This window comes from Panicum virgatum, chromosome 3K (assembly GCF_016808335.1).
Source record: "Panicum virgatum strain AP13 chromosome 3K, P.virgatum_v5, whole genome shotgun sequence".
Classification (NCBI taxonomy): domain Eukaryota; kingdom Viridiplantae; phylum Streptophyta; class Magnoliopsida; order Poales; family Poaceae; genus Panicum; species Panicum virgatum.
Window position 1 is genome coordinate 15519234 of NC_053138.1, and position 24228 is coordinate 15543461.

Here is a 24228-nt window from a genome sequence, read left to right on the forward strand (position 1 = left end):
GATGGCCGAGATGTTAGCTTTTATTCTTTTGGAGAACCGATGAGCATGTTGTATGCGGTATGCCAAGGCTAATTGCCTGGTAATATACATGACCGCCAACAAGGCACTAAAATTATTGCCGCTGACATGCCTGTTTGAGGCAAAAAAAAAAAGAAAAAAGAAAAATCTTCAGAAGTTCAGATGACCCATAAACAATGTAGCACAAGACGTCCAGTAAAACAGTGCACCAGGAACATAAATTCCAACTCAACAGAACTCTAAAATTCGTCGAGTTTCATAAATGAATAAATTCAGAGTTTTTCTTTTCATAAAATAGGACTACCACTCCACAAGTATTCATACATTTTGAATACTGAAACAATATTAACCAACAAGAATGCCGTCTGAATTACGACGTCAGTACGTAGAAAACTACGGACGCTAGTACCTGAAAGTCTGGACTCGAATTCAACAAAAAAAAAGTCTGAACTCTGAAACATTGCAGCTGACCTATGCATTACATGGCGTCCATGATTTTAGTCAAACCCTGCAAGAGAATAAAATATCAACCGCCGCAAGATACCATGCACTGGAACGTCCCTGAATTTCTGCAGAGATCTTGCACAAAATTAAGTTCTTCACTCGTCAAGTTTGCATGCCAGCTAAGTTTCCCTCTCATTTCGCGAGCTCCCTTGACGAATGAGCTACACTGACTTCGTTTGCCAGAAAACCCCAACTGCCAGCCCGTGTCAGCCATGACACCACCTGTTCCTGGGCAGATATATACCCCAGTGCGATCCAACGGTTCCAATCTTCACAAGAAAAATTCAGATCAATTCTCTACAACGCAGCTAGCCATGGCGATTGGAGCACCAGGTTCTCATCAGCCCAACAACGAGGCAGCCAACATCCTGGAGAACGTGTGGGCTACCATCATGACAGAGTCCGCTACCCCGGCGTCGTCGACGGCCGCGTCGTCGGAGGTCGGCGAAGAGAAACCGGAGGCCATCCTGCAGAGGCTGCCGAGCCTGGGGAGGTGGATCTCCATGGGAGCCGAGGAGTGGGACGAGCTCCTCCTCAGCGGCACGGCGCTCACGTCGGACGCCTCCGGCGAGCTACTCGTCGCCTCGCCGGCGGCGAGCCAGGAAGACCGGCACGACCGCCGGGGCAGCTCCAAGGCGGTGGCGTGCAGGAGCTACAGGGGCGTGCGCCGGCGGCCGTGGGGCAAGTTCGCTGCCGAGATCCGCGACACGCGGAGGAAAGGCGCGCGGGTGTGGCTGGGCACGTTCACGACCGCCGAGGAGGCCGCGCTGGCCTACGACAAGGCGGCGCTGCGCATGCGCGGGCCCCGCGCACACCTCAACTTCCCGCTCGACGTGGTGCAGCGCGAGCTGGCCGGGAACGGCGGCGTGGAAGCGAGCCGGGTGCTGCGCCGGCGGAGGAGGAGAGGCAGCAATGCTGCTGATCCAAGAAGCCATGGGAGCGTGTCGTCAACTGGTGGTTGCGACGACCAGACCCTGGTGTCGTTCGCTTGCGGGAAGAAAGATCAAGGGACATCGATGGCGGTGCAAGAGCGTTCCATGAGTGATCCAGGGGCAGTGATCGAATTCGAAGACATCGGTGGCGAGTACTGGGACTACTTGTTCGCACCTTTGTAGGGAGGATGCGATCAAGTACACTAATTATTAGGGATCTCCAAGGGGGAGGGGTATTTACAAGATAGGTTTGTGGGTTCATGAAAAGAGAAGGCTAGCTAAAATGCTACAGAGTGTTTGCAAATGGTAATCTCTAGCACTAGCAGTAATTAATTTGTATATAGCTCAAAGTTCGACTAGTCATAATTGTGTGTAGCCAACCATTAATAGGCGATTAAGTTGCTGATGAATTGATAATATTATGCACATAATTTTCATTTAGATTGCTACAGAGTGTTCACATGATCTTTCATGCACGAGGAATGCTCTCCAATACCACTATTTCTATACATTTGTGTACAACCATATATGCAAACCATCCGATCATTTCCTTTTATTCATTCACGTTAAACGTACATTTGAGCTTATTCAAAACTAGAAGGTCATCCAACTGTTAAAATCGGACAAATTTAGCTCTTTAGGTGTAAACCGATTATTTATATTCTGAAAATATAAAATATTCAAGTTTATACTAAAAGAATCAGAAGTACTTTATTTTAAATTGAAAAATATGAAACGGGTCCATCATTTTCAAAAATGTAACATGTCAATTGGCATTATTCTACTTATTTAAAATAAATAAGATTTAAATAGAATGACAATATGTAGTATACATTTTAGAAAAAATGGTACTTGTTTCATATTTCTTTTGACTTAAAACGAATTAGTTTTGATTTTTTTAGATTTAACCAGAATTTTATTTTGAAAAAAATCCAAAACCATATGTAAAATCAGTTAAAGGTCAAATTTATCCGGTTTTAATAATTAGATGGTCTCCGTTATCCGATTTTGTAGTTGAATGTTGAAAATCAAATTTTTATCCAATGTATAAACTGAATTTTTTCCAATATTTTAACCATTGGGTTTTCAGATCACCGGAGTCGGATGGGGGATTGCTTGATTAATTCCGTAGATCATATACTTCCACGGATGGTGGTGGTCTGAAGTCTGAGCTGAGCCGCGATGCTGGAATACGTACGTGGGCGTGTGCATGATGCACGAAGGGTGCGCAGCAAGCGTGAAGGCACATGGCCATGGGCGCACGGCTCAAGGAACCAATGGCGACCACACGAACGGAAGGTCAGCCGGTCGTGCACATGCACCCGCACGTACGCATGTGTAATTAAGAATACGCCGCTAAAACTGCACTAGTCAACATGATGATATAGCCATATAGGAGAGGAGAATGAAGCTGAGGAACACAAGTGATCTGACAAATGTTGACGGTTACCGGCTGCAGGCCGCGGGTTGTCCGGCGCGGCAGCCACCGATCCGTGTTGCACAGCACGCAGTGTTGTCAGGGACTCAGGGACCAAGAGGAGTGAGCTCCGGAGTTGACAACAGCAAGTGGGCTTCGGCACTTGGCCCATGGGCTAGTTATCCGGCCTGCGTGCCATGTATCGGCAGGTTATATGACCCAGCCTGTAACGGGAGGAGGAGGAAAGAACATACCTCTGAACCCGCTTCTTCCTCCTCGGTTACTTCTCTTCTGTCCTTCCCCCAAACTTTCTCTCTCGCTGAGAATTTGTATCCATTTGTACCTAATACTAAATAATTCGAGTCGACCCATGACAAGTGTCCCCATAAGCATTGCCGGCCGGTGGATGTGGCCGGCTACTAACTCTATCTGGCCGGAGAGTATAGCAGATTTGACAATGTAGGGAGCTAGTATATATATGGATTTATTGGTTCCTCCATTTAACTGATGTACTATACATATCCATAGTAATTCAATTCATTTTATTTAGACTAAGGGAAAGAACGTCCGGCTGCCGCTGACACGGAGTGAAAGCTTGCAAGGATTACACACGATGCAGTTCTAAGCCTGCTACTTGCCTCAAACGATTACATAGTTCAACACTAAGAACAAGAAACAAGGCACCAGTTCTCGATTTTATTTTTGAATTTCGAGCCGAACTTGTTGAATCAAGATCTGCAATTTCAGGAAAATCGCAACTCTCCATGAACTTAGGGGGTAGGGGGGCTTGAGCCCCCCTTGGCCCCACGATGGATCTGCCCCTATTAGACGTAACATTACTAGAGATTAGAGAATATAGCTTTAGTAACACCAACTTATGTTACTATAGCTTAATAAATGTGTTACTAGGTTAGGTTTCTAGTAACACATGTTTATTAGTGTTCCTATTGTTGATGTTGCTACTGTCTGCTCTATTGTAATACAAGACATGTGTTTCTTTATATCCAGAAAAGTGTTACTATTTGATATATAGTAACACAAGACATGTGTTCCTTTACATCAAAAAAAAATGTTACTACTTGATATATTGTAACACAATACATGTGTTCAGTTATATCTAAAAAAGTGTTACTACTCTACATAGTAGACAACTATAAAAAGATACAAATCTTTATCCACTTGCCATACCTAGGATTGGAACTTACAACCTCCTTTTTGCTCATTGCCTCTCTTACTATCCCACTGCAATGTGTTTCTTGTCAAAATCAATAGAGGTTTTTCTTTTAACTATTCTTTGCAATGTTGATGACGAATATTTGGACAACCTAAGTGACTTCAAATGAAATAATTTTAAACTACAATATTGTAGATCTTGTCGAGACCTAAAATTTTTATATAAACATTTTTTCTCATCCAACAAGTCGTATAATTTTTTTAGTTTCCTTGTATCCCACTATAAACTTGCAAACTGACACTTATTTTTCAACAAGCCAACTTACATGTTGCATATGTTAGCTTAGTGATCATGATATTTTTATCTGTGGAGTTCAGCACTTCTCTCTAGCTTATACTTGCATCATAAATATTTCATCTTATATAGAAATAGTGTCTTTCACATAAACATAATAGAAGAACATGATGGTTTGTTTTGTATAAACAACATGTGTTAATCTTTCTGTTGTAATTAAGCATTGCATATAGTTACTTAGCCACAATATTGTATTGTTTATCCTTTTGAAGTAATTTACAAATAGTTACCCTTTTTCCATAATGTGATGCCTATTGTGCCTTCGGTAAAGTTTGTGCTGCTCATAGTATTAAAGTTTCGATAAACATAACACATGTGTCACAACATTAATGCCATTGAATAAATAAATATTTTTACGGTTACTTTGTTTATTTTAAAAACTTGAACAATATCTTTTTATTAACTTTAAATAAAAAAGTATCAATATATGGAAGTTAATCTCTACTAATAAAAAATATGAATAGCTGGAGGAATTGCCTACAACATATCTTAGGTTCAGCTCTTCTCTGTAGAATTATTTTTGCCAATACTAATATTATTTTTGTTCAACAATTATTAATTTTGAAATAAAAAATAGGACACAAAGATATGAAACTTTATGATTAAACTATCATCATTCAATCACAACAAAAATAATATGTTACTTTGTAACACTTTAGTAAAACATATTATTTGTATGTGTTACAAAATATTATCACTTTGTAACATTTTAGGTGTAACATTAATTTTGGGTTATTATTTTAGTTGTTTGTAACACAATTTTATAGAACAAGAGCTATGTGTTACGGTGTTTGCTATAACATAAAATTTTCTGTTCCTTAGATTCTTCTTTGTAACGCACCGATGAATGTGTTACAAGAGTGTGTTACAATATCTATGTTTTGTAGTAGTGGTCATTGATTTCTTTCTAATGTGATTTCATCTCTTAGCAATATATGTCATTCAATGATATTTTATATAATTTCCCTAATATATCTTTGTAATTTAGGTTCTCCGCGAAAGAAAGAACGGAATTTGGATTCTCATTTCGGAGGCCAGCAGAACGATCAGGGCCTTCTTCTCGTGATTTCTCTAATCCATATGCACATATATTTGTAACTTGTGTTGCATGTCATACTTAGCTCTTTTTTTCTTTCAAGTTATGGAGTTTCTGAAGAAACTTGTGAGCTGGAATCGTCAGTGATAAGTCATCATATGAGACGTGCGTATTATGTATTTCTTCTGAGTTGTTGATCATATTCCGTATATGGTTGCAGATCTACCATGCCTTATTGTATCTTTAGTTCAGATCTAATCTGTGTCCATGACATGCATCTGTCAATTTGTACTATGCATAGTCAAGTAGCTTAAGTGAAGCAGTGTGTTCTCAAGGAAGTACCACCCAGTGGTAGATCCGATCCAGAATTTGCACTTTGGGGACTCATCTTCCTTCTCCTTCCTCGAGCCCCCTTTTTTCTTCTTCTCTCTCCTCTTTTCTCTTCTTCTCCCTCCTCCTCTCCTCTTTTTTCCATGGAGTTCCTGGGGTAGGGGGGCTTGAGCCCCCCGCCCTCACGTCGGATCCACCCTTCTATTAGGCATAACATTGGCCATTAATTTCTTTCTAATGTAATTTTGTTGACGTAAAAATCAACACACTGGAATCCGAGGGCAAGTGTTCACCAAGCACGGAAAAGTCAACCAAGCGTGCCAGTCAATTTGACCTGAAATTGACAAGGGAGAAAACAAAGTCAAATTCGAGAGCGTATCAGCTGGGATTCCGAATATCTCTCAGATGGGCGTATCGGCAAGCTTTGCCGATACTATAGACGACAAAAAGATATTAAATGCAAGCGCGTAGTAAACAAACGTATCAGCAGGATCAGCCGATATACTAAATGACAAAACCGGCTTTGAACACCCAATCGTGTATGTATGACAAGATCTAGGTTACGAATGTGTAACTCAGATGATTTGAAGCTAAAACAGATCAAAACCGGCCCTTGAGATAACAAAAGTGTTACTCCAAAACCTAAAGCCGATCTAGTATGTTTTTAGATGTGATAATGGCCAAAAAATATAGGAAAACCTACAAATCTAGCCGATATCGATAATTGGTGAATAAATCTAGACGAGACGACAGCGATGCGCACGGAAGTCAAAGCCTAGATGAATAGATTTGAACGAAGCCACAGCGATGCGCCCGGTAGCTAAAGCTCAAATATACTCGGTAAAACGAAAACTCACCAGCAAATCAAGTCACTCGAATGTGAGGCGTCCTTGATCAACTTGAAAAAAATTCGTCGAAAAAGAAGAGAAAAGGCGAAGTCGCCGAAAAAGTGCAAAGGAATTGTAAAATTTGTTGTATTGGATGTGTATCGTTTTTCCGGTCCTTTACAACTGATATATATAGCCTAGCGCTATCAAGTCCTAGCCGATTACGGCAAACATTACTTAACCCTAAAGAAAAGACTATCTAAAAGATAAACTACTTCAAATATTACAACCGAATCATCAAGATTTTCGTAGAGTCCGGATCCTCCTCTCCTTCCTTGACTTCATCGGCAACTTTCCATCGGCCGAGCACCAGAGCTGGCGGATCAGCATCTTCGCAAAATATTCCTCTGACCCCATCGGACGGGCTCTATCGGCCGATTCCAACCATGTGTATCTTTTGGTTTCTTTCAAATCGGCCATCTTCCCTTCACAAAAATCACCTTCCTTGACACGTGTCAAAAAACAGTGTCAACACATGCCCCCCAGTTTCGGAGTAATAGATCTGTTGCTCCAAAATTACTGTTAATCATTACTGCCAACGTTCAAATTTATCTAAATCTCCCAATCAGACGGTGTATCGAATCCCCATTTTGCCCTCGAGCAAAGGTTATAAATATCTCCGTCTTCCCTTCCGCTGGCACATTTTCTGTAGCACCTCTGCCTCCTCCCTTACTCAAGAACACATCTGACTTGCCGCCGCCATCACAGCCTCCTAGGGTTTCAAGGACCCAAGTTCAAGAATCACTCTCCTGGCAATGGCGTCCATCTCTGAGGTTCTAGAGGTACGTCTCCTTTCTTCACCCACAGCATTTGCTTTTCATTCCCCTTTTAATTTCTTCAGTCGCATCATCTTATCTCCGTCCTTTTCTTCCAGAATCTTAGGGGCAATAAGATTATTCCGCTAGAGAACCAACCCAGCATGATCTATTTAGGCCCTATGGGAAACCCAGATCCGACCAACATAATTAATCTAGAAAATAGAATCCCCCTGAAGTCCTCCGATATGAATCTAGATTGGTCTCGGGCCTTTAGGTCTTGGCCGAGTGTCACTCCTGGGTGGAGAAATTGGTTTCGTAGGATGGCCAATTCTCAGAGAACCAATTGGGAACAGTATGATATCAACCAATGTCTGAACTTATCTTTATCGAAAACGGTTAGAAATGAGCCGATGCTCATATCAGCCTCTTATTTCTGGTCTGACGCTGTTAACGCGTTCATGTTTAACCATGGGCCAATGATACCTACCCTGATAGATGTTGTGATGCTCACTGGCCTGAATATCAACGCTCCCGATAGACCTTTTCGTTTGCTAGAAAAAGCATCTTTCAAGATTGAAACAAAAAACATCGGCGGATGGAAAGGATATATCGGCAAGAATATGAAGACCGGATCAGTATCTGACAGAGAGCATACCGCCTTTCTCAACATGTGGCTTGAGAAAGTCATCTTCTGTGGCAAAACAGTTGGTCCAACAAATACTAATCTTAAGCTGGCAGTAACTCTGGCTACTGGCATTCCTGTCCCTCTCGGCAAATATCTTCTAGGGTCAGTTTACCACCTGCTTCATCAGGTATCATCTAGACTCAGAAAGAGCCAACCGATCACCAACTTGGGAGGCCCTTGATGGTTCATTCAGTTGTGGCTGTATATGTACATGCACAAAACTATGACAGTTGAATTGTCAGAGATAGAATTCTCATCAGAAAACTTCTCTGAAGAAGAAGAAACCGTCACTCGCCGATGCACATCGTTTAGTGAAGCAGTTATCATGATTGCCAATGATCTTAAGACCCTTGGCATTACTGACTTTTTCAAATCCTTCTACAATGGGTTTCTAGAAATCTCTACTATCTGGTTTGCATATCAGGATGAAAAAGTTATGTATGAAAATCCCTTCTAGTTTCAGTTTGACTCATGGAAAACTGATGCAGAAGCCACCAAAATAATGAAGGAAATAATCTCCCCAAGAGTTCTGCCAGTTAACTTCACAACTGGTAAAGATATCCACAGTTATGAATTCTATAATCCATCAGTGGTAGCCAAGCAATTAGGATTTGGCCAAGTGCCACCCTCTCTTTTCTTTGTCGGCAAAGTCCAATTCAGAGAAGCTCTCAATAGCTCTCTCTCTTACAGTTGGCTGAAAGATCTGGAGCCTGATATAGACATGACACTCTTAGCTGATTGGCAGATTGTACCTTTTGCTGCTACCCCTTTCATCCAATGGTGGTCTGAATGGCAAGAGCATATCTTCTGCAAATCGGCCAATCTATATTGCATGGCCCTGGACAACAATTACCAATCAGGCGAGAATGAGGTACAATTCAAATTACCTCTCAAAACATCTTAACATCTTTCACTTGCAGCCTTTGATTTTTACTCTTTGCAGGATAATGATCGGAATCCTCCAACAATCAGCAGGAGTGGACAGCCGATCAACTACACCTTGCCAGCCGATAAGCCAAATATCGGCTAAAGTGCCCCAACTCTGACAGATGTGGCCACTGGGAGAAAATGCGAGGTATCTTACACTAAGGTAACAACCCGTAAGAAAAAGAAATCTCCAGACCAATCTTCAGCAGCAACAGCACTTTAAACAGATGTTCCAGTCAATCTTCCTTCTTCTTCAGAAGGTAAGAAAACTTGAATCATTTATGACTCCATTTTATTTGAATGCTGATCATATTTCCGTCTCACAATCAAGATACCCCTGAACACGAATCTAAAGAAGAAGAAAATCCTCGGAAAACACCTCCTCCTCCATCACCCATCATTCAGGTATGATTCTGTTTACTCAGTAAGTATCTAAATCTTTTCACGATTTTGAATCTGGTATTATTTTCTTTTGGTTTCATCAGATACAACATTCGCCTCCAACTCCCAGGAAATCCAGGGCAGACTCTCCATTGATACAGGTATGATTTCAGAACTCACTCATGAACATATTCTGTATATTTCTGACAATCATCCTTCAGCTTGCCGACCATGCACTATCTGAATTACTTGGCCAGCCAAACACTGCAATCCCGAGCTCTTCATCGCAACCCCTCGTCCCTGCTGGTTTTAATCTAGAAGAAATACGCCTGAAGCAGGTAAACAACTATTCGTTCTGTTGGCCGATCCCATTACTCTTTTGTTTCCATCGGCCATCTTAACTTTATCTTCTTTTCAGGCACAGGAGTCCCCGGACAACGGTCTATTCTCCTTCCAAATCGGAGCTACTTCTCAGGAAGAAGGAGAAGAAACGTCATCGGCCGATTCACCTGTATTATCAAATGAAATCAAGGCCAAACTCCAAGAATACCTCCAATTTCTGAATCAAGACATCGGCCAACTGATCAAGAATGCACAGCCGATCTGCGCCATCTTGGAAGAACTGGAGGGTAAACTCCCAGAAGTAATCGAAGATGCATTAACTCCTGCAGCTTTCATCGAGGGCCACCGCGCACAATTCAACAAGGCTCAAAAACAACTCGTCGATCGTCGTCATCAGGAAGAAATCATCAAACAGAGGGACAACTTCAAAGTTTTAGCAGAATCGGTCGTTGGTGAAATCAAGTTCCACCCGGGCTAGCATCTTAAGGAACAAAGCTAAATTGGAAGCTGAACGTGATCGTCTTCTTCAAGAACTTAATCGGGTAAACCAAGCAATAGACATCACAGATCACAATCTTTCTCAGATTCCACCAGCCATCACCAAACTCTAAGAAGACAAGCAGAAATACGCTCGTCAAGCATATCAACTCATCGGTGGATAATAATCAAGTGATTGCAAACATTGATCAAATTCGCCTGCGTGCGATAAAAGTAATCCGAGAAGCTCTAGGATTACTGTAAAGGCACTCCATGTATTGTAATCTCCAGAAATTGCAAACACATGATCTATTTCCAGAAACTCTGTCTCTGTGATTTATTACTCTAAGGGCGACTCATATCGTGTCGGCCATATTACAACCGATGCATCCAACTTGCGAATCGGCTTTCACATATTTTTTGCAGTAAAGGCAATACTTCCTAGTATTGGCTATAATTTACTAAACGTATTGGCAGGATCAGCCGATACACTAAACGATAAAACCGGCTTTGAACAGATCTAAACCGGCTCTTGAGATAATAAAAGTGTTACTCCAAAACCTAAAGCCGATCTAGTATATTTTTAGATGTGATAATGGCCAAAAAACATAGAAAAACCTACAAATCTAGCCGATATCGATAATTGGTGAATAAATCTAGACGAAACGACAGCGATGCGCCCGGAAGTCAAAGCCTAGATGAACTCGATAACTTTTGAATAGATTTGAACGAAACCACAGCGATGCACCTGGTAGCTAAAGCTCAAATATACTCGGTAAAACAAAAACTCACCAGCAAATCAAGTCGCTCGAATATAAGGCGTCATTGATCAACTTGAAAGAACTCATCAAAAAAGAAGAGAAAATGCGAAGTCGCCGAAAAAGTGCAAAAAAATTGTAAAATTTGTTGTATTGGATGTGTATCAAGTTTTTCCGGTCCCTTACAACTGATATATATATAGCCTAGCGCTATCAAGTCCTAACCGATTACGGCAAACATTACTTAACCCTAAAGAAAAGACTATCTAAAAGATAAAGTACTTAAAATAATACAATCGAATCATCAAGATTTTCGTAGAGTCCGGATCCTCCTCTCCTTCCATGACTTCATCGGCAACTTTCCATCGGCCGAGCACCAGAGCTGGTGGATCAACATCTTCGCAGAATATTCCTCTGGCCCATCGGACGGGCTCCATCGGCCGATTCCAACCCTGTGTATTTTTTGGTTTCTTCCAAATCGGTCATCTTCCCTTCACAAGAATCACCTTCCTTGACACGTGTCAAAAAACGGTGTGAACAGATTTCATCTCCAATGGAATCACCCCATTTACCTCACAATATGATACATCTTAGGACTTTTGAAAGCGATCGGGTGCTCTAGCCTAAGAGGGGGAGGGGTGAATTAGGCACTATTAAAACCTTAACCGATGGCTCCAACTAGTTTGCACAAAACTTAAACTAGATCAAGCTATCTAGATGTGCAACTACGGTTCACATTAGTGTGAAACCCTCATCCCAAAAGAGTTTAGCAACCTATAACCAATCCTAACAAGATACTACACTAAGAAAGTAAAGGCACACAAGTTGCAATATGAAATGCGGAAGGTTAAATGGAGAGATGAGAGGAAGCGAACTCTCGACACGAGGATTTATCCCGTGGTTCGGATTGCCACAAAGTCGCCCCTACGTCCACGTTGTTGAAGCACTCACGAAGAGTATCGCTTCCCGGCAATCAAATCTCTTCCGTGAACACAATCACGGTCATCTTGATCCCGATCTTCACTAAGGGAGATTGCCCACGAAGGAGGGGTCTCCGTCCCCCGCACAATGTCGTCGACGCCGCTCCACACCAAGCCGGAGGGTCGTTGACTTGCCGGTGAGCCACCAATTGCTTCAAGGGGCCAGCGCACCGTAATACAAGTGTGGTTCACTCTAGAACCAGCCACAAGGATCTCAACCTTACTTGTTCACTCACTCAAGAGCTAATCTAGCACTCACACTTTACAAAGCTAGTGCTAAAACCTAAGGATTTGATCTTTATGCTCTTGGATGGCTTGGAGATGTTCTTGGGTGTGTGTGGGATGTTCAGCAACTCCAGCAAGCTTCAAATGACCGGGGGAACACATATATATATGCCTCCAACTTGAACTAGCCGTTTAGAGCCATTGGACACATTCCTGCGTAGTCATCGGAACTTCCGGTACTTGGGCATCGATTCTTCCGGTCACTAATAGTTTGAACTAGCCGTTGGGCCTTTCTGACGAGTTCTGCAGCTGAAAAATGGTAGCATCGGAACTTCCGGTGCTAAATAAACTTTCTGGTGTCAAAAACATGCTCTCTGGACAATAGTACGGGCATTGCACCGATGCCCTTTTTTGTAGCATCGGAATTTCCGGTGCTTATATAAATCAGCTTTAAGGTGCTTCGTATTTTGGCCATAACTTTTTACTCCGAACTCCGATTTGGATGATCTTGTACTCTTTGGAAAGCTTGTGAAATTCTCTACAAGATTCTGCTAAAGTCCATCTCATTTGACCAGATTTTGAGCATCGGAATAACCGGTGATAGGCATCGGTTTAACCGGTGGCACACAGAAATCAGCTTCTCCGTGTTTTGACCATAACTTTTTACTCGGAACTCCGATTTCGATGATCTTGTACTCTTTGGAAAGCTTGTGAAATTCTCTACAAGATTATGCTAAAGTCCATCTCATTTGAATAAGTTTTAAGTGTCGGTTAAACCGATGCTTGTCGGAAGGTCCGGTTCAGGGTCATAGGAAGAACTGGTGCTACTGATTTTTGCATAACTCGTCCAATTCAGCATTTCTTTGAATTCTTTCTTCATATTTTGCTTTGTTAACCCTTTTTAATACATTTTTGGGACCTAAAAAGATTCACTTAACAAACTTGTTAGTCCCATTGAATGCGTTGTCATATGATCACCAAAATCACTCGAAATGGCATAAATGGTGCCATGTTCGTTACAACTTTTTTTAATATAATACAATGTAGCAAATAGTGGGCTATGCGGCGCTATAGCATGTGGACGAGGTTGCAGCTACACAAATTCAATTTCCTCTGCTACTTTAGCTACAAGCAATTTTGCTCCATTTAACAACTTTAATTATCATTACTACAGAACAGCTAAATAGTCTGGGTTGAGAAACCTCTTTTATCCCAGTTTCTCAACCGGGATTCCCACTCCGGGACAAAAGCCAGGGGTCTTTAGTCCCGGGTCTGGCAACCGGGACTAAAGATTGTTTTTAGTCCTGGGTCAAACTCCCAACCGGGACAAATAGAATTTTCACAAATAAAAAAAAGTGGACCGTCACCACTCAACGGCTTTGCCGGCGGCCCTCTCCTTCTACCTCGTCCTTGCCCTACACAGCAAGCCTTCTCAAATTCCCCAATCAATCACAAATTCACAATGCCATGAAATTCTCCATTTAATTACAACAATTAAACCAGCATCAATCCTCAAATTAAAAATATATTGCGAGGGTAATCAGGCATGGAGATTAAGGGAGGGCGAAGGAGCAAGCAGTGGTACTTGCGGCTGACCTCTTGCTGGGAGCGGGGACGGTCACTCGCTGGCTGCGAAGACGGATGCGGATGCCGCGGGGTCGAGCCGCCGCCGGTCGCCATGGCCCGCGCCGCTACTTGCTGCGGCAGTTCGCCGGCACTCACTGCGGCCCGAGCCGCCGCACCTTCGGCCGGTCGCGCAGCTCCTGGCCGGCGCCCAGCCTGGCCGCGCCCCTTCTCGCCGGCATCGACCTTATCCCCAAGCTACAGAGGAAGAAAAGAGGATGAGAGGGAGAGACGAGTGAAGAGGATAAGGCAGCCATGAATGGATGGTATGGTACTGGCAGATATCGAGAGGAGAGAAAGATAAAGTAGATGGAGAAGAGTGTTTTGTCCCGGTGGGTGGGTTGAACCAGGACAAATAGATTGGTTTTAGTCCCGGGTGCCACCACTGACCGGGAACAAATGTTATTGATCCCGGTGAATATCTCCACCCGGGATTAAAAGTCGTGTACTAAATCTAGGATGGAGATATGAACCGGGACTAAAGTTATTTCTCTGACCCTAGCTATTGAACCGGGACTAATGTCCACATTTGTCCCGGGTCTAATAGTAGCCGGGATAAATATAAAGGATCAAAGATCCTTTTTGTAGTAGTGGATTTTATCCGTGCTCGTGGTTGTAAGTGGCGGTCAAGACATAGGCTTAGTGCAGCGAGCTTTGGCTGGTAAGCAAGGCACAAAGGCAGTGTGGCGAGCTCGAAACGGCGAGTGAAACTGGGGCGCCGTTATGAGCTATCAAGCTCTGGTTGGCGTCGCGAGCTCAGGATAGCCTCCCATGGTGAGCTTTAGGTGGGGAAGCGAGCTGCTGGCTCTGTAGCTCCATGGCTTGCCGCTGGTGCTTGGTGTGGTCGTGGCTTCATTGGCGATGGCATGTTGAGTGCTGGGAGGGGATGACGTATAGGTATTGTCAGCCACACACTGGAATACCGAGTCATTTGACCCTATCAGCAGAAGCAGGCAAAGGCCGAACAATGCGGTCAATGTGGGCCATTTGACCAACTAAAACTCTGTTTTATGATCTTTGGCATCTAACAAGATGAACTTTTAGCATATACTAGTGTATAGATAGACTACTACATTTTAAACATGTTGCACTGCTCTCTCTTAGAGCAACTCCAGCAGGGTCCCTACTTGGATTCCTACCGGGAGCCAAAAAATCATCTTCAACATGACCGCTACTTAGGTCTCTAGAGTAGGGAGGCACCCCAATTCCCCCACACGGCCCCTTCTCCCATGAGTGCGTAGGGAGGCCCCTACTCATGTGGTTTAGGGTTTATGATTGTGCGGAGGAGCGGGGTAGTGCGGCAAGCTTGTGTGGCCCCTCATCCTTGCTTGCTCCACCTAGGATCTCGTTGGCTCTTTACCCACCCATAATACTTGCTCTAAGGATCACGTATATGACTGGGTGTTGAATTGTTACAGAAGAAAAAAAATATGGTAATACACACTCGCAAAAAAAAAGAAAATATGGTAATATTGCAGGTGGATCTAATGGTACTGTTCTTCTTCCGCCCTCCCGTCCCGGCCGCCACGGTTAGATCAGGTTGGTCTTCTAATTCTAGAAGGTCCGTGGGGCGGCGGAGGAACGGCGGTGGCAACGGGTTAGGAGTGGAGTGGCGAGGCGGCGGGACACCGCATGCTGCTGCTGATGGAGGATAACCGGTGGGCTGATGACCGCAACAGGAGAGTGTGGGGTCGCCGAACCGCCGTGGCCTGTGAGGGGAGTGAGGAGTCACCGGGTTAGAGCATCTCCACCAGTTTGGCAAATCGAGTTGCCATCTTTGATTTTTGGCAAAAACGTTAAAAATACTCCTCCAACCGTTTGGCAATAGACTTGGCATTTTTTGGCAACTTGGAAAAAACCAGCCTCCAGCGAATAAATATACGCACGCGGCGCGCAGTTGGCATCGTGGTTTCTAGTCAGGTGGGAGGGTGAAAAAAAAAATAAATAACAGAGAAGGGTTCCTGATTTAAGTTTTCAAGAGGTGGAAGGACATAAATATAATTTTGTTTCTCTCTCAGGGTTCCTGATGTAAGTTAGATCTGGATTTGGCATGTGAATTATGCCAAACTGTTGGAGATAGACTCTTTTTTTACTTGGCATATCTTTTTAGAAGTTGGCAAAACACAAAAATATGCTAAATAAAATATAGTAAACTCTTGGAGATGCTCTTAGTGTGGGAGTGAATGGCGGTGGTGGATCCGGCGCCGTCAAGCCACCGGGGACGGATGAGATGGGCGGCACGGGAAGAGCTATCCGTGGGCCGCGTCGTGAGCCTTCTACGTGACGCATAGTATTCCAGCCGCAGTGTCGCAGCCCGTGAGCGCAGCGCAGGTCAAAGACCGAGTTGGATGAAATCATGGTGACTCGAGGCACGCACAGTGCTGAGCGGTGAGCGCAGGTCAAGCACCGAGTTGAATGAAATCCGAGCACCTCATCGTCGGCCTGACCGTCGCGTGCACATCTCGATGAAAAGAAAACTTGTTGTTGCCGCAGATCAATGGAGATGTTATTTGGCACAGAGGATGTGTTTAGATGCCCCAAAACCCCCCTAAAATCCAAATTTTTTATCATATCTCTATCACATCGAAACATTAAATATAGCAAATGACCCATACATGAAGTACTAAATGTAGGTAAATAAAAAAACTAATTGTATAGTTTTAATGTACGTTGCGAGACGAATTTTTTGAGTCTAGTTAGGTCATGGTAGGACAATATTTACCACAAACAAATGAAAAGTGCTACAGTGTAGCACAGTGTGCGATGTGACTTTTTCTCCCACTTTTCCCGACATCTAAACACAGGCAGAGAAGCATCACCGTTAAGATCGGTGACGTCAAAATCCAATCCCTGCCGGGGTTCTACTTCGGGTCCCTTCCACTACCACTTTGTTGCTGCTGGCACGTCTGCCACTTTGTTGACGACAAACCTACCCTTTTGATTCTGTCTGGAGAGTTTTCTTCAAAAAAAAAAGATTCGGTCGAGAGAGAGAGAGAGCAGGTGCAGAACCGTCCGGTTGGTCAGCCGACGCCCGGAACGGAAGTGCAGCTCCATCGATCGATACGATCAGTCCTGCTGCCCGGCCAGGCAGCTGAGCGTCAGCGAGCAAGGCAGGCTGCGCACGGTAGAGGCCTGCCCACACGTAACGTATGTTCCCTACATCCACAGTGCCACAAGGCAGTCGTGATCATCAAGTCCACGGAAAGGCCGCTGCACATATCTGAAACCCCTATCATCAAACCCCTGCTGACCGGCACATATCTGCTGCCTCTCCCATCACAGACCATGCCAGTCCTATCTCCGTTCAAAAACAAACGAAGAAAGAACTTCGCAAAACAAACAAATAAAAACTTCAGAAATTTAATTTCAGTGCTACGCCAGGACTTGGGGCTGGCTTATTGCATCAAATTTAAAAACAAACACATTTGATCCTGACTTAAAATACATTGCGAAATGTAATTGAAGCTTGATTCACACAAGGAAAATACAGATCAGATGAGCAGCTAGCTATCAAGGCTCCCAAGTGCAGGCGTGCATTGCTCTGGCAATGCCATGCCGCCAACTTCAACATATATCTGACTCTTCGGTCTCTTTGACTCGATGACATGCTGCAGCTTATTCAGTGAGTCGCCTGTGATTGCAAAACAAATGGGGAATGGTGTTTTACAGATTAGCTCGAGAGAAGCAACAGTGATCAATTTTCTTCTTTAACAAACGCTAATGATGAGCAAAATCTGTGGTCACACTAGGTTGTTACCATCAGCACGTAGTAGAGAGTGTCCTGCTGGAGCGGCTCCACGGTGACGCCGGACTCGTCGACGGGGACCGGCTCGCCGGTGTGGCGCACCAGCACGGCCGCCTCGCCGAACGCTAGCTTCACGTCCAGGCGCATCGCCGGGACGCTGAACTGCGCGGTGGCCGTGGCCGCGCACGTCAGGGCGTCCCGGGCCACGGCCACCACCGTCGCCGTCGGCAGCGGCAGCGGCGGCGTCCCTCCGATGAGTCCAGCATCCAGCAGCCCTGCAAACAAATCAACAGCTGAAGCCAAACTTGCAGCTTTTGGAAGCTTTGGCGAGGAATGCCCTAGGCCCGTAGGAATGCCCTATGAATCAATCGTTTGCTTGCAGATCGGCAGAACCCTGGAGACGATTTGATAGGCATCACTCTCAATCTTTTCAATAAACGTACGAATGCAAATTTTACAGGCCTCACGATCTTTCACCGCCCCCTTGAAAGAAGCACCGCGACAAGACCATACAAGGGGCGCACCTCGAGCGAGACCCAAGTCTGCTACTGTTCACTGAAGTTGTCGATCTGCATTTGGATCGTCCCCACGGTTCATTTCACGTCTCAGGGGCTCAGGGCCCATATCAAATCCTAGTCTTTTCTACCCGCAAAAAAAAATCCTAGTCTTTTCACATAAACCCTGTAGTGTACTAGTACGTGGAGCAGCACTCCAATCGCACACCCCAATCGCATACTCCTACTAGTACGTGTCATGCAAAAAAGGTCCAATCTTTGCAGCTAATCAGTCTGCATGTCTGCATGCAGTTATACCACAAAGTCCTCTTTTGGATTCTTATGTTCCAAAATCTTTGGCCATGCAATGCTATGCTAACTAGTAGGAGTATGCTCTTTCCCATGAAAACGTGCATATTCTCCTGTCCCGTGTCTATGTGTTTAGTGACTTCGTTCTCTATGTCTAGTACTGTGTGTAATGTACCTCCAGGACTGGCAGCACGCACGGTACGGTGCTTTCCAATATTATTATGTGAGAGGAAATATATCGGAGTTTCGGAGCATTGCATTATTGCATAGTTCAACATCATATCGATGTTAGATTAGTTTACCCCACGTACAATCTCTTTGTTTCTGAAATAAATAGTCTGTCTACCCTTTGAGCCTTGACGACACTGACGTATCTGACAGCATCTGTGCCAAGTCCTCGTCGTGCTCACTCGACCGTCTTTAACACGCTCGCCGTGCCGTTCGCCGCCATCACCTCTCTACAGCCATGGGGCACTGCATATTGTTACAAGATGACAAGCTCCCCTGTGCATCCTTGTCACGGAAATGTCGATCCCTACGCGTCAACAGCGTGACAAGATCGGTGCGTGCACAGGAGAATTCTTACATGCATGCATGCATGCCTAACCTTGTCTCATTGCCTGCGACACACCATGCATGATGTGTTGGCATCCGATGTGATTTTTGCAAGAGAAATCGGAGCCATGCCCATGCATTATTCCTATCATCGAAGTAGCATGTCTGCTTGCCCCAGCCATGCCAAGCAGAGGTACACGGCAGAACGAGGAGACCCTTCTATGCGCATGCTTACGCGCTCTGCATGAACAATGCTCGCGAAAACCGAACAGAAAAAGGGAAAGAGACAAAGAATAAAGCAGCGTGCTGCGTGATCCGTCCGAGCTATCGCGTACCTTGCAGCTGATCGGTGAGTACGGCGGTCGTGGCAGTAGCGGGAGCGTTTGTGCTCGGCGCAGGACTTGGAGGAGGCAGCATGGCCGTACCGGCGGCATCCGCGGCAGCTTGCTGCGCAGGAGTGGCGAGAGGCGCCGAAATGGCGCCGGCGGCGGCGGCGCCGAAGCCGTGGTGGAGTAACCCGAGCCTGGCCTTCTCGTCGTCCCTGATCACGGCGCTCACCGCGTCGGTCTTGTTGCTGCTCAGATCGGAACCACAGGTGGTGGTGTTCCAGTACTGGCCATGGCCAAGGCCCTTGGAGCTGCTGAGGTCGACGCAATCTTGCCCTAGAGCTTCGTTGCAGAGGCCCAAGAGCACGCTGGGTGAGATGGCCGGTTGGATGACCGCGGCCGGCTCGTGTGTGTGGGCGCCGCCGCCGAGGATGCCGCCGAGCTCGGTGGCCGGCAGGTAGTGGCCGCCTTGCTGCCACTGGAGGAAGAGAGGCTCGGGGGAGGCGATCAGCTCGGGCATCGGGGGCATGGCAGGAGCCATGAGCTGGCTGTGATAGTAGAGTTGGCGTGCCGCTAGAGCCGGCTCCAGCGTCGGCGTCGACGAAAGCAGGTCCATGGCCGTCGCCGGCAGCACGCCATGCTGGACGGCCGCCGGCGCAGCGGGAGACGGAAGAGCGACGGTGGTCGGCCTCACCGACTTGCTCGACCCGGAGGACCGGTCGGATGACGACGACGACGAGGAGGTGGGCGCCACGGAAGAAGCGAACAGGTGCCGCGGCGGCGTCACGGGTGGCGCAGGCGGCGGCGCGCACGCGCGCGCCAGGGTGGCGCGGCCGGACGGCAGCAGCTGCCCCGCGGCGCGGAGCTTGTGCTTGTTGCGGGACTTGCGGTTCTGGAACCAGTAGAAGACGTTGGCGTCGCCGACGGGCCCGTACTCCTGCAGCTGGAGGCGGATGCGGCGGATCTCGTCGCGCGGCGGGTTCACCATGCCGGAGTTGAAGATCCCCTCCAGGATCCTGATCTGCTCCGGCCGCGGGTTCCACCGCGGCCTCGGCTCCGGGTTCCTTCCACTCTCCTCGCATCCTGAGCAGTAAGCACACATCAATTAAAACGAATCCGTTTAAGCAAAACCGGCAGATTCAATTCAGCGCGCACAACCCTTCACGAAACCAAACCCTAGCTACGTATGTATCCTGATGGTGATCAGCAAGCAGCAAGAAACAGTAACATGCAGGTGAGGCGCAACATGTAGATCAGAGACATACTAGAGGACATCAAGGAGGACTTGCCGCCGCCGCCGCCGTTGTTCAGGTCAGGCTGCGGCTGCTGGAAGTTGAAGGCGAGACTGGACCTGTACATGCTCGGCCAGTGCCTGTTGGAGGACGCCATGCTGCTTCAATCTGCCCTCTTTATCGACGGGATCCCGGTGGCCCTTTCTTCCCTCGTGTTGCCTTCGGCGAGACAGCTGTGGTGGTTTGTGATCGATCGATGGGTGCTGGCCGGCGACTGGTGAGATGGTGAGGGGGCCCCCAGCTGTTGCTGCTCCTGTAGTCTGTAGAGGAACAGTTTGGGGGAGGACGAAGAACCCTATGGATTTGGCTATGGCTCTTCTCCTGTTCTCCCCCCGCTGCTTGTAAATGGCTTCCTCACCTACTACCCCGTTGTGCAGTGCAGCAGAGTTACACTACACCACAGTTAATGCCACCACGCACACTATCAGCCTAGCTCCTCCTTCCGTTTGTTTTGCTGGATCCCTTGGAATTGCGCAAGCGGCCTTGTTTAGTTCCATAATTTAAAATTCCAAATTTCAAAACTATCACATGCATGGAGCATTAAATTTAGATGAAATAAAAAACAAATTACATAGTTTGCTTGTAAATTTCGAGACGAATCTGATGAACCTAATTAGGGCATGATTAGACACTAAATTGCTACAGTAATTACTACAGTAAACATGTGCTAATAACGGATTAATTATGCTCATTAGATTCATCTTGTAGTTTACAGATGAGTTCTGTAATTAGTTTTGTGATTAGTCTATATTTAATATTTCAAAAGTGAAAAATTTCTCTTTCAAAATTAGTTTTGCTCATTAGGGCGGCCGGGGGAGCAGGGTTGAATCTTGCATGGTAAAGGGGGGAAATTGAAGAAGGGTTACTGATGGATGGATGGATGGATGGGGACATGGACATGCCAAGCTAGAGTACTGAGAGGTACTAGCTGGAGTAGATGAAATCATCATGAAAGTACTCTGTGATTTGATCCTTCTTCCAGTTTGCCAAGCAAGGGTGACATGGCTGGCAGGTGCCTTTCTGCCTGGCCTTTTGTTAGTACTTCTGCATCAGAGAGTATGAGGTTGGCAAGTGCCTTATTTTCTCTTGTTACACGATGGTTCCTTGATCTAACATCAGAGAGTATGAGGTTGGCATACAGATTTGTTGGGTTTTCACAGGCGTTCCTGGGGGGACATTATATGATTATCTGAACTTCGGTGTGACATCCGATAAGCAAAGTAGGAGTAAGCATGGCTTTCGATAGTTCTCGATGGAACCTGAAGAAAGAGTATTAGGATTTGTAGAATAATTTATCATCAAAGTACTTTCTTGTTATTATTACCATAATCAGGGAGAAAAATATTGACAAAGATCACGTTGACGGTCAATGACAACTACAACAGCATATGTAGTAGCTTCAAAAAAGGGAAAAATATCATTTATGCAGATAGTTTAAAGGTCTGTTTGTTTGAGCTGCAGCTTTTGAGCTTTTTTTTCTGCTGCTAGCTATTCAGTTATGAAAATCCAATACTTGTTTTTAGAAGATGTGTTTAGTTTTTTGAACTTAAAAAGCTACGAAAAGCTCATAAACTGATATTTACAGCTTTTCATATAAACTTAGTTTCTCTGGACTTCCAACTTTCCAGAAGTTACACGAAAAATTCACTGTTTGTTTGAGCTTTTGCCTTTTTCACGCCGAGAAGCTGCCTAGAAGTTCAAACATACGAACATGTCTTCGTTACACAAGCATGTGAAGAACCCCGCAATTAGCAACCTAAACCCTATACGTGTTGAAATGCCTACAGAGGTTGGTTCCCGATATGTTAGGGACAATTCGAAAACTAGCAAAGCTAGAAAGCACGCGCTATACTTTATTTACTCCTCTCGTCGCAACTCGTGTGCGGTCAGATCGCTGCGTTAACGGGAGCGAAGATGGAGATCGTTTTCCCCAGCTGCTCCTACTCGCCTTCCCTGATCTGATCTCACAGACCACGGCAACCGCACGAGCGCGCGCGCGCACGCTTGCTCGGTTTGTCGCTGGTATTGAATGGCGACGGGGACGGAGCGGGAGAAGCGCCGGGTTCCCTCCGAGCGGCGAAGGGCGCCGCAGTATTCTAGTGGGCGCCGCGGCCGGTGCGCACAGACCGCCGAGTAAATGGCCGCGCGCGGAGCTAGGGGTTGAGGGAAACCCGGAGCGCCGGAGCGTGCGCGCGCATGGATGCGTGTCGTTTTTGCTCGTGCGGAGTTAAGACGAGAGGAGGAGGAGGAAGACGACCCGGAAGCGGGCAAAGGGAGACCGGCCCTTGATTGGAAAAATGGCCGGCCGGCCAGCGGGCAGCGCGCGGCGGCTCTCGCACCGACGCCCCCGGCGAGCGCCACGGGCGTACGTGCGCGTGGTCGGTAGCGGATTGACTCGGCTCGATCGCGGGGAGGAGAGTTGGAGGTGCCGTGCGTGGTGATGGGCGCGTCGCGTCGCGTGCGTGCTGCGCCGAATAAAAATGGAGCGGCCCATCATCCATGGTTCCGGGCGCGGGCAGCTGATGTGAGCCGAGCTCGCCACACGTATGTGCGTGCATGGTGGCGCCCGGCGAAGGCGCGCGCGCACGCGGCGGGTGCCCTGGGTCCCGTGTCTCCGTCGTCGGCCGCGCCGCGCACGGGCAAAATCGCGTGACGAGTGATGATTCGCGTTACGTTGGCGCGGCGCACGGACGGGGAGGATGGAGACTGGAGAGCCCGGCGGTCGGCTAGCTAGCAGAGCAGCGTCGCGCGGCGCACATGGCGCTGTGATCGCAAGCTCGACAATCGATTGCTGAGCGCTCGTGCGTGCCTGCCCCTGCTCGACCCGCCTCTCAGAAACATGGCAGCCCGCCCAGCGCCGAGCGCGCGGGCCACCGATGCGCCGTGCGCGGAGGCCATCCCAAGGAGTGCAGTAATGGCAGGGGCAGAGGGGCAGGGACGCGAGAGGAGCGTACGGACGGCGCGAGCAGCTGGAATTGCGCGGTGGACGACGCCACCGACCCCATCGCTCGTGCGGTCTTGCTCCTGCTCCTGCCATGGTCCGCGAACCCAGACGCGCTCTGCCTCGCTCGATTCTTCTTCTTCTTCTCGCCCGTGCGGCCGTGTGGCGTGTTCCTTCTCCATACTAGAGACTCTTCCGGTCCACATCACGGTCGGTCAATCCACTCGCTGTCAGCGTCGTTCTCACTTCAGTAATCACGGAGCTACGGATCACACGGTCTCTGGAGACTGCCGTGGCAGCGCCTGGCTGCCCCCTGCCGGCGAAGCACGGATCGGGAGAGCATCTACTGGCTTTTGGGGAACCAGACCAGAGACCAGGCCAGGACCACAGCACAGACATGGCCCATGGCAGTGCTACTGCTTGCATGCATGGGGATTAGGCCGGCCCGGCCGCCGGAGACGTCGGAACGAATGACCAGCGCGGGCCAGCCTACCATTCAAAGGCCTCCGCTTCGGGAATCTTTCTTGCTGCTGTTGCCGTGTCAAACTCGACACTATTTATGGAGGACAGGTGAGGCAGCGAGCGCAAAGTAAATGTGGGTGCTGCACATTTGGGGAGCATGGCTGATGAACGAATGGATTGTAGTAGTGCTAGGCAGTGCTAGTTTTGATGGATCAAAGAAAATACCTAGCCTCGTGTGAAAGTTGTAAGTTGTCATGATCAATGAGATGCAAGAAAAGGACTAAGAACACGACTAC

The 24228-nt window shown here is 46.7% G+C and overlaps 2 protein-coding genes across 2 annotated transcripts; one reads left to right on the top strand and one right to left on the bottom strand.

The window, feature by feature from the left end:
- The first annotated feature begins 836 nt into the window (after positions 1-836).
- LOC120700639 (ethylene-responsive transcription factor 15-like) lies at positions 837-1637 on the top strand. Its single transcript, XM_039984887.1, has one exon. It carries the CDS (start codon positions 837-839, stop codon positions 1635-1637), a length of 801 nt encoding a protein of 266 aa, XP_039840821.1.
- A 15237-nt stretch (positions 1638-16874) lies between these two features.
- LOC120700640 (WUSCHEL-related homeobox 12-like) lies at positions 16875-20677 on the bottom strand. The gene is made up of 4 exons (XM_039984888.1): positions 20503-20677; positions 19247-20320; positions 17566-17828; positions 16875-16964 (listed from the first exon to the last, which is right to left on the bottom strand). Exons 1-4 carry the CDS (start codon positions 20624-20626, stop codon positions 16875-16877), a joined length of 1551 nt encoding a protein of 516 aa, XP_039840822.1. The 5' UTR covers positions 20627-20677.
- Positions 20678-24228: the final 3551 nt, after the last annotated feature.